This window comes from Psammomys obesus, unplaced genomic scaffold (genome assembly GCF_907164565.1).
Source record: "Psammomys obesus unplaced genomic scaffold, mPsaObe1.curated_primary_1811, whole genome shotgun sequence".
Classification (NCBI taxonomy): Eukaryota; Metazoa; Chordata; class Mammalia; order Rodentia; family Muridae; genus Psammomys; species Psammomys obesus.
The window spans coordinates 10,183,606-10,194,744 of record NW_026592510.1 but is presented as its reverse complement, the minus strand read 5'-3'; the positions used below and the strand labels follow the sequence as shown (position 1 = coordinate 10,194,744).

Sequence of the window (11,139 nt, the reverse complement as noted above, 5' to 3'; positions counted from 1 at the left end):
GAAAGAAAGAAAGAAAGAAAGAAAGAAAGAAAGAAAGAAAGAAAGAAAGAAAGAAGAAAGGAGGGAGGGAAGGAAGGAAGGAAGGAAGGAAGGAAGGAAGGAAGGAAGAAGAGAAGAGAAAAGAAAAGAAAACAAAAGAGAAAAGAAAAGAAAAGAAAGAGAACAAGGTTACATATTGAATCAAATTATCTATAAAACAGACAGCAAAACAACTATATTCTGAACATACTCTTGGAGACCAGGCACCCACAGCCTCTTAGCAGGAGAGCTCCCCTCTCTAAAATTAGAGATCCAAGATACTCAAGATTTCTCAGATCTGATTATGCATATTGGCTATTCATTTTTGTTAAAGATAAAGCAAATTGCTTTTGTTTTTTTTTTTTCACTCAAAGTTCAGCCAAAAAATAAAAATAAAATAGGTGCAATTATACTATCATCTCAGAAAAAAAAGAAGAAATAAAATGTAAAGGTCTTGATGATTTATGGGAAAGAAAACTTAAAAAAGGCGTAAGGTTGGGGGAGAAGGCAAGCCATTATGGACATTAATCAAAAGCTTAATAATGGCACTTTGTCTTAATCGTCTCTTTTTCTCTATGTCTTCCCAGCTCCCACCTCCATACACTGCTGGACCCTTCTGTGTCTGGCTAACTGCAAGGCCATCTCCTTTGGAGCTGAAAGCATGTTCTAAAACTACTCCTTCCTGTCACTTGTCTCAGGAACCAAACTCTCTTCAGTGGCCTCTATTGAAAATCAGTTGCCTGGTCATCCTGGGGTGTAAGTGACAGTGTTAGTAACAGATTAGAACTATGGGGCCAGCTATAAGACAAGTGTCCCTCAGGTTTCCATTAGCCATGTGTTCCCACAGCCTGTAGCTAGACACACCTTCAATCCCTATTACAATCCTGCAAGGTAGGTACTGTTATTATCTCTGGATGTCAAAAATGGGAACTGAGGCAGAGAGAATTTAGCTGCTCTGCCCAAAACTCACACAACTGTGAAGAGAACCCAGGTAGCTGAGGGTGGTCCTTATTTCTTTAACCCTATCTATGCCGCCCTGCTTCTGTCATGCTTGCTAGTGTTCTATCATGGGAAAAGTCATTCCCTTGTCAGAGATGGAGCAACGAGCCTTGAAGCCTGACCTTCCTTGGAGGCACACCTCTTCCTTTCTGAGGGCTATGTGGGTCTGTGGCTCGCTCTTATCAGTGCCACTGGCTTTGCCCAGCTGGTTCATTTCTCCGTTCTGTTCTAATCAATCAACCACATTGGAAAGTTCAAACGAACCCTTGCATCATCAGCAAGGTGCTCGCATTTCTGAGCCAAGGCCCATCTCAGTGTGGCAAGGGAGTGACTGTATAATCACTGCCATCTGTTGGAAGATCAGGACAACCATGGCACAAACCCATGGAGCAGCCAGAGCCCCCGGAGTTGGGCAACAGGAAGGTTTTACCACTGTGAGCAACAGCCCTGCTCCAGAGCCTGCCAGTGACTTAGTCTGGGGACCAACAGAAGCATATGAGGCATGAAAAAAAACAGTCCCCAGGGTTTTTTTCTGGCTATGCTGAGTGATAGCTAGTCCCACGGGAATCTACATGTTAAACCGGAAGCTTGTTAACCTAAATAAATCTCTAATTAGTGGGATTTAAAACAGTGTGACAAGAATGATGAAAGGAATTTCACGAAGGGTGAACACATCTTTGTTCTATGAGGTCTTCCGAAGGTCCGTTCACAGACTAATGAGTGTGTTTCTCTAGATGAGTACAATGAAAGCGTCTCCATTCAAAAGCCAGTTGAAGTACACAACAGCTCTGAGCAGTGTCTCCTTTTAAAGAGGAGGGGAGCGCAGTGGAGCTGTTTGATGCCCTGGGTGCCTGATACTGTGCCCACTGCTTTATATTCAGTTTTGCATTTCATCTTTGCTAGAACTCTGAGAGATGGTCCCAATGTCTGAATGTATATCCCAAGATCTGACAGCTGGCAAGGGGCAGTCTGGACTTGAACACAGTCTGATTGCTTCAAAGCTTGAGCTTTTTCTCAGAGAATCCAGAGAATCCCCTTGTCCTAACACAGGCCCCTGCTGGGAGAGTTGTGAAAAGAAAGACAATTACTGAACATGTTCTATGATGGGAATTGAACATATGTTACATTAATATTTGTTCCTACAGCTCTTTAAAGTCCATCTTGTTTTCCTGGACTGCATCTGAAAACATTGGTGTGCCATAGTCAGGATTTAAACCAGTCTTTCAGCTTCACAGCTTTGCATTCTTCCCAAGGCACAGTCCTGCCAGCAGTTCTGAAAGCCGCCTCCCTGGGGACAGCTTAGTGGTTTCTCTGTGCATCTGCAGGGTGTCAGAGCTCTGTACTGCAGCATTCTCCCCCTTTCTCTTCCTTCTCAGGGCTAACAGTTCCATTCTGGTTTCCTTTTCAGGTAAGCATCTCCACTGTGGGCTATGGAGACATGTACCCAGAGACCCATCTGGGCAGGCTTTTTGCCTTCCTCTGCATCGCTTTCGGGATTATTCTCAACGGGATGCCCATTTCCATCCTCTACAACAAGTTCTCCGATTACTACAGCAAGCTCAAAGCCTACGAGTACACCGCCATCCGTAGGGAACGCGGAAAGGTGAACTTCATGCAGAGAGCCACAAAGAAGATGGCTGAATGCTTATCTGGAAGTCACACACAGCCCGCCACAAGGCAAGAGAGCTAATGGTTCGTTAGGATGCGAGGCTGGTAGAACCCACGAGGTTCAAAGCTTTTAAAATTATGGTCTCTTCTGGCAGCAAAGGGGATGGGAAGCCAACACACACAAAGCATTCAGTTCAGAGTTCCAACTTTAGGAATGCTCGTTTGGGCCCAAACTCAAGCCTCACACTGCTCTTTAACTGGATTGTGTTTAACTGTATTGTATTGTGCTGGAAATGGCTCCAACACAGCAACATCTTAGATATCTCTTTTAGCTTCTCATGGCATCTAGGGCGATACACACTTTTAGACTTGAATTGACTGGAGATGAATTTTCCTAGTTCAAAGCAAGAGGAGGGGCTCTTAATTTTCCAGAGAATGGAGTGTTACAGCAGGAACTGTATAAGCTTTGGAGTCAGACCAGCCTCTCAGAATCCCAGATCTACCCAGCCGGGCTGGTTGTGGGAACTTACTTCAGTCCTCTAAGCCTCAACGTCTTCCATTGTGAGATGCACAAAGCCGCACCTACCTTTTAAGATGAGTGTTGAGATTGGAGGTAATATTTATAAGTGCTGGACACCTGATCCTGGAGAGCTATTCAAAGTGTCTGAGTGGGTATTGCCCAGGATATCCTCAGTAATTCACAGCCAAAGGCTGTCCTACTCCCCGGGTCGTACTTGGAGATGTTCTTGGTGGTCACTATAGTGAAAGAGGACAGGACAGGTTCCCTGCATCTGGTAGATTGGAGAAGCACGGAGAGGCATCCCATGCCTTGCCAATCTACCAGATGCAGGGAACGCCGTACAACGCCCTGCAGATCACAGGACAGCCCCTAGCTCTACAAATTATTCCATATCAGTGATGCCAGCATTGAGACCCTCTGTCCAGGATTACTATGGAAACCCAGACTTGGTCCAGGAAATGTGCCTGTATGTGTGAGTTCATCCCTCCCTGGAAAGGAGCCCCCACTGTCCTTACTCAGACTCCCATTCTTTCCGTTCCCCAGAAAAGGGGCGGGAGAGCAAAACTGCCTTTTCAACAATTGCTGTGTGGCAGGCACTGAAAGAAACACCTCTCTAGACTGAGAGTTGGAAACCAGTGCCCGCAGGTCATTTCTCTCCTTGAGACCTTTCTTTTTAATTCCTTTCTGGGTCCACAGGGCCACTGTAAATCGAAGTCTTGAAATTGAAGGCTCATTTGAACAGAGCACACAGAGATTTGCCCCTGTAACTGGAGCCTGTGACACTATTGAATTCCTCTTAGGGTATGATTGTCCCATCTGGATCATAAATAATTGTAATTTGTGCTGCTGACGGTGGCAAATGCTAGGGCCTATACATACAGTATGTAACTTCATTTAACCCTCAATCCCTAAACTAGATGCTGTGGTCCTTCTAGTTAATGGGAAAAGGAAGTTTAGCAAGGTTGAATGATCTAGCTACACTCACCTAGCCACTGAAATGGAGGGATTGGACTTTAAGCCTAGGTTCATCTGAAGCACGAGGTTCTGTTGGAAGTCTAAACGTGTGGTTCGCATACATTATGACAACGTGTCTAAAAGGTGGACAGAAGTGTACTGTTCTAAGATTACTAGGAGGTCAAGACATCTTTGCTGACCTCTAGAGTCACCTGGGAAGTGGGAACCCCAACTGAGAGATTGCTCTGATCAGAGGGGTGTGTGCACGGCTGTGAGGTTATCTTGACTGGTGACTGCAGGGTAATCTTGGCTCTGTAAGGAAGCGCTGGTGCTAACAGGTGATTATTGCTTGAGCGCTTAGCCCACTGTGGGCATCGTCATCCCTAGCAGGTGGGCCTAGGCTGTATGAGAAAGCTAGATGAATGTGAGCCAGGGAACAAGCCAGAAAAGAAGGCAGCGAGCATCATCCCTCCATGGTTTCTGCTTCAAGCTTTTGCCCTGACTTCCCTCAATGATGAATTTCAACCCAAGTTGCTTTATGTTGTGGTGTTTCACAGCAACAGCATGTTAGAAGAGTGTCTTAGTCTGTTTTGTGGGGCTGTAACAGAATACTGTGGACTGAGCAATAGATTTTTAAAATATATGTTTATTTCCCTCAGCTCTGGAGGGTAGAAGTTCAAGATGAAAACATGGTCTTTAGTTAGGTTGTGGGTTCAAGCTGCGCTCTGCAGTCAAGATGGTGCCTTATTGGTGCACTTTACACAGAACAGTGTGTCTCAACAAGGCGAAAGGAAGGCTAATGGAACACTGCTTTGAGGTATCTTTTTAAGGGCCTTGATTCCATCCCTCACGAAGAAGCAGCCTCACGGCTTAATTGGCCCTGAACACCACAGCTCTTAATATGCCACACGGACGAGGCATGGGGTAAAGTGGAATTTTAGATGAGCAACAATTTTTAACGGAAACATACCCCAAATCTTGCATAGTTACGTACTCCTAAAATTCAAATATAACTCCAAGTCTGGCATCTTTCTTTTGCTAAATCTGACAATTCTGTACTATATTTCAGAGGCAAAGTTTTCCTATATAATTACCCCAAAAGCCCTAAAGCCACACCCAGACAGCATACCCCTCAGCCATCTCTTCCCTCTTGCCAACTAAAAAGAAGAGGAATTTTGAATGAGCCTCCTTGCCAGAAATAATCATGTGAGCTGAGCTGGCTCACATATCCACCTAACACACTTCCATCCATGTCCAGCCCTCCTGCCCTTCGACTCCAGGGATGGATTTGCTGATGAAGTGAAACTTCTGGGTTATCAAGGGGCACAGGGACCAGGGGAGACCTCCCTCTCCACTAGACAAGAGAGACTGACCCAGAACTGCAAAGCAGAAAAAACTCCCTGAGAGACAGGAGTAGGGGTGCATTGCGTGGGGGTGGGGGCACTGATAACAAGGTTGGAACTCTCCAGGGCTCTGGGATGGGATCTAGTCAACAGCAACTTGCCTCCTCCCAGTCTCACTGGCCACATCTGTTCAGACAGCTGTGCACAGCTTCCCCCAAGGAGTAAGAATGGCAGGCAGAATGAAATTAACACACACACACACACACACACACACACACACAAAGAACATTTTGTGAGTTTCACTGTACAGCAGTCACAGGAACATTACTTAATTTAATACTTCGGTTGCTTCATGAAGGTTTCATTGGTCACTGACAACGACTTAGTCACCATGATTTTGCTCTTGATATGAAAGCTCATTCTGCAATCTACAACACCAAGTTGAAACACAGTTGACATTTTCATCAAACATGACTGAATCTTGGCAGTTTCATCTGGTATGACCTAATAGTTATGTGGTTACAATTCTCTCAACTTGTTCCCACGTTGTTAACATGAAAATAATGGTGGTGTTTTCTTCAAGATTTTGATGGCTATTAAATGACATTGTGTATATTTAAAACTGTAGCACCCTGGCACATGTTATACATTGAATAAAGGTGGATGCTTCTCTTTCTCCTCCTCCTCCTCATCATCATCAACATCATTTCTGTTGTGTTGCTGTACAGGAAAAGTGCACAAACTCAGACAATGGCCTCTGTCATCAAGAAGAGGTGCTGCTCTGTAGGGCTCATTGATTGACCTAACTCACATGGCAGGGAATGAAGACAGGACACACGCAGACACACATGCACAGAAAGCTGGGGTTGGGTGGGCCAAGCACTCTGATGGAAACACAACAGCCAGAAACTCAACACGTTTCTTTTACACATATGAATTCAGGTGACAGGTTTCTCGTATACAGCTGAAGGAGGAGGCAGGTTTAGTCTTGGTAGAAGATTTATGAGAGAGGAGCCTCAAGCTCTAAACATCCAGAAGGGAGCTGCAGTTGGAACGTTCCATATATGCTGTCAACATTCACACAAAGACCAGGGAAAGGCTTTGCCGTTCTGGTGGATCTGATGTGTTGGGGCTCTTGATAACTCCATGCTCATGCTAGCATCAAACAATATGAATTCACTCAGGATCTCCTCTACCCCCCCCCCCACAGAGAGGGCTCTCAGCAGTGGTTCTCAACCTTCCTAAATGCTGCGCCCCTTTAACACAGTTCCTCGTGTTGTGGTGACTCCCAACAATACAGTTCCATCACTGCCACTTCATAACCATAATTTTGCTACTGTTACAAACCTGGCTATCTGATATTGCTGGATATCTAATATGTGACCCCAAAATTGGCCATGACCCACAGGTTGAGACTAGCTCTAGAAGGCAGGTTTTGAATCTTCACCACTCAGAGCTGTACGCAAGGTCCCTGGCCAATGTTCAAAAGAACTTTCTGTAGTAATGAAGACATTGAGCCATTTTCATACAATGACCATTAGCTAGATCATGGCTGCTGTTACTGCTTTGCCTCAAGGAGAAAAGCGACAAGTTTGCAAGAAAAGTTTCTTAAAATTAAAGGAAACTTTAATTAATCACCAAACAAACAAACAAACAACAAAACAGTGCTATTCCAAAAATTTCAGATCAAGGAACATGGATTTAAATACCATTGACCTCTAAATGCTGGTGACTTGTGCAATCTGGAACAAGATAAATATGATTCCTGAGCCCATGCTCCTCCTCCTCCCTGCCCGCAGGTGATATTTCTAATAAATTTACTCTTCCCCATTTAGCTGTGCGGCCACAGCAGTCTGTGTCCAAGTCTGGATAGCCAGATTCTGAGCCCTCTGCCAGGATACCAGAGCAGGAAGGAGAAAAGCTGAATTCCCACCGCAATGGCTCAGCTCACCATCTCTTTTCTTTGGTGAAAGCATTCACAGGTCCCCTGAAGAACCTTTCCCTCCTGCTGTCCTTCACGCCAGGAGTGCAAGTGTTCCCACACTACTGCTTGTCCCCTGGTGTCTCATTCATCTGGCTTGGTCCTACTCATCCTCTGTAAAGAGACTGTTTATTAAAATTGTTTCAACCGTCTCATTTCCCAGCTAACATTCTGATTGATGCACCCAGTGTGTTTTAAGCAAACTATAGTTTATATTCCCCAAATTGTCAGCAAAACAATAACATATGGGGGGTTGGTTTGTTGTTGTTTTGGCTTGTTTATTTGACAGTCATTCCTCCCCAGGTTATGACCCCAGGTAATGAAACCCAGCCCTCAACTTTGGAGACCGAGAGGCACATGTAGTTCACAGATGATCAGTAGAACAGGGATGATCAGCACCTCAGAATGATAAAATGATTTAGCCCTCCTGTCAAAGGCCTCCTCCTTCTCCCTCTGAAGAGCATTTTTTTTTCAATTGGTCAATCTGTTGGATCCGTTTAGTCAATCCATTCCATTCATACAAGTAGAGTTTCATGAATACATGATATGCATATGACCAGCTGGAATATTTGCCGCTAGGAACAGAAGCTCTGGTCCCCTTGGGAGACATCAGGAAATCATTTTAGCCGGGCTCCTGCCTGTATTTGTATTGTTTTGCAGGTTGTGCCACTGAAGACAAAAGCCAGAAGAGTTCCACATGCTGCCTTTCCCTATGTCCAGATCAGGCACTGTTACCCAGAGGCCTTACTCTTTCAGAAAGGTTTTGTGAGCTGTCTAGCAACCTGGGTTAGGATGTGTTTGCTGTCTGACATGTTCTCTGATTTCAAAAATTAGGAAAACAGGCTAGAAATAAGCTTGTTGACTCTTGGTGCCCTGCTCTTTTATTTATTGTTTTCCAGAATGTTCTTATTAATTCAGAAAAACTGAATGGATTATGTCCATGATATCTATCCTTCATTCTTGTAAGTTTTAGAAAAATGATCATTAGTTTCCATCACAATAGGAAGATTACAGCCTTCCTTTCTGGGAAGGGGGCTAATTGAAATATGAATGACAGTACCTGGCACAATATCTTGCCTATCCTAGCTGGATATGGTGGCACCTGCCTGTAATCCCAGCACTCAGGAGGTTGACAGAGAAGACTCAGGAGTTTTAAGTTAGTCTGAGCTACTTAAAAAGACATGTATGTGGGGGAATGGGGCATGTGTGTGTACACATACATACATACATACATACATACATACATATATATATATACACATATATAATATATATCGCCCAGTTTATCATAGCCCTTGCTATTTGTTTTTTACAAACAAAACCTCATTGAGGCCCTCTACCCAGAATGTACCTTTCTGTGGCCACCAAGATCCACAGTCTCTAGACCATTACATGGTTTACGTTCAAGGACACAATCTTTTTAATACCCTTACCTATTTGCTATTTTTCCCTTTCCTTGTTACAGAGCCAGGGACCCATTCTGCTCAGTGCAGAGCTTTTCAAGGAAACAAGGGAGGGCTTTCTTTGTTTCAAGAGTCTGCTTTCAACAAGCTACAGCACATGTCAACTTACCGATATAATTTACGTTAAAGGATGAAGCCCAGGGCTTTGGGTGAGCCACATCGCCAACCCCTTATCTAGGTTTTGTGAGAGGGAGAACAGGAGTCACAATGGAACAGCCGTCAGGAGAGGGCCCGAGGAACTAGGAGCAGAACCCCAGGCTGACATCTGTTAGGCATGCAGTATAAATGAGAAACCCACCAGGCTTGAAAAGCACTACAGCTCAGAAGTCATTTCTTTCTTCAGGAAGAGCCCAAGCCATATTGACGGGGCCTCTGTTCTGCATCTTGATACATCATGAGGTTGTCTTTGCACATTCAGAGTAGCTGAAAGTTCTCTGTCTCACGATGGAGAAACAACCTGAAATGTTTGTGTGTTCCACGTGTTCGTACTCTCCAATTCTTAGTCTCCTACATAGTGCTAGATGATAACGCTGCTTACAAGGTTGTCCTCTAGACGTGGCGGGGATGCAGCACACACGAGATCTAAACAATATGGTTCCCTAAGCAAGATATGCATACTGGCCACACTGATCAACATGGCAATGGTGAGGGGAGAAATTTCACAAGGCTCCACCCTTAAACAAAGAACTCCAGGCATTCAGTGGCTTCCAAGGGAGGGAGTATCTGTATTGTCTAGAAGTGAGGCCCCTGAGAGTTTATCCAGCCTCAGCGTTTGGCTCTATCCACGTCAACATAGAAGCGGCACTAAATGGTAAGGTTCCAATGCCCATCATATAACAAGCCTTTGTCTATGTTACCTGCCAGTGAGTGCATTAATAACACATGCAGGATACAGTAAGCATCCAGATTTATGGTCACCATCAATCTCATGCACCATTGTCATCACTGTGACACAGTTCTTAGGAAGGCTGAGTGAGAAAGATACTGTTATCTCAACTTGGCAAAAATGGAAACTAAGGCACGAAGAAGCTATGTCATATACCCAATGTCCCAGAGACAAAAATAATGCATCAAGGATGAACTTAATGTGACCTAAACCCAAGTCATGTGCTTTTCACACTGCTTTTACAGCTGCTTGACAAATGCTGCCAGAATCTGGTGGTTCAACATGAAACAGAAATGGTCCCTTGTTCCACCATCTACAGTTGTTTTAGATCAATTTGTTGAGAAGGGAGAGAAAACCGGGTTTCCATAGGCCAACACCTCTTGAAAATTAAACTTGGCATTCAAGAAGAGAGTTATATTTTTGTACTAGCTTCATGATTCAGTATTGAGGAGTCTCTCCCCCCTTCCTCCATTGTCTCCAAGGTCTCTGAGCTCACCTGTCAATTAATTCTGTTTCCTAAGTAGCATGGGACAAGGGGCTAGTGCCAAGTTTCCCGGCGTGACTCATCCCCTAGAGATGCAGAGCCCAAACAGAGAGAGGGAGAGAACCCAGACACGATGGACCCATCACCTGACCTCCACACACCCCAGTTTCCTCCAGGCCATTTATTTCATTAAAGTGCAGATGCTCAAGGGAAACTTGGAGAGGGGACAATTTCGTTTTTCCTGTGCCTTGGAAATTAAAATTTCTTCTAAAACATAATTTGCTTTGTTCTTTGAAAGAGCTAAGGAGAGGAAGAAAAGGGGTCAGAGGAGTAGGAATAATAAAATGAGAAGCAAAGAGGCTGAGAGGGAGGGTAGAATAAAGGGAAGATTCATAGAAGTGAGAGATGAAGATGGGGGAAGGAAGAAAAGGAACAGAATAGCCCTGAAATGGACCTTGTGTCTTCATTTCATCAGTACTACTTGAAAATGTCATCTGCTTTTAAAAGTTCAATTGGTCCATATTGTGAATCATCAATACACTGTCAAAGGTATTTTGTGTAATTCCTTCTTTGTGGCCCCTAGAAGAGTCTTGTACTCTTAGGGAGTACCCCTAGTACTCCCTAGAAGAGTCTTGAACTCAGTGTATTCAAATGTAATTTATATCTGTGGTACATCTTGAGATGACAGAGTGGTGAGCTGTCCACCTGATATGTAAAATGCAATCTTAGAACTTGGCTTTCACACAACCAATTCTTATTGATAACCACAAGAGAGCCAAGCCTTGCTCTGGCACTGGCTTATGGTGAATAAAATTCCCTGCCTTCACAGTTTCCATTATAAAGGAATAAATAAATAAAAGAAAATCCCCTGCCTTCACAGAGT

At 44.2% G+C, this 11,139-nt stretch overlaps 1 protein-coding gene across 1 annotated transcript in view; it reads left to right on the top strand.

Annotated features, from left to right (window-relative positions):
• The window catches only part of Kcnv2 (potassium voltage-gated channel modifier subfamily V member 2), a 10,993-nt gene extending 8,286 nt beyond the window's left edge, over positions 1-2,707 (top strand). The window contains exon 2 of the mRNA XM_055613714.1: positions 2,426-2,707. Within this exon, the coding sequence (XP_055469689.1) occupies positions 2,426-2,707 (282 nt within the window). The remainder of the gene's footprint in view (positions 1-2,425) is intronic.
• Positions 2,708-11,139: the final 8,432 nt, after the last annotated feature.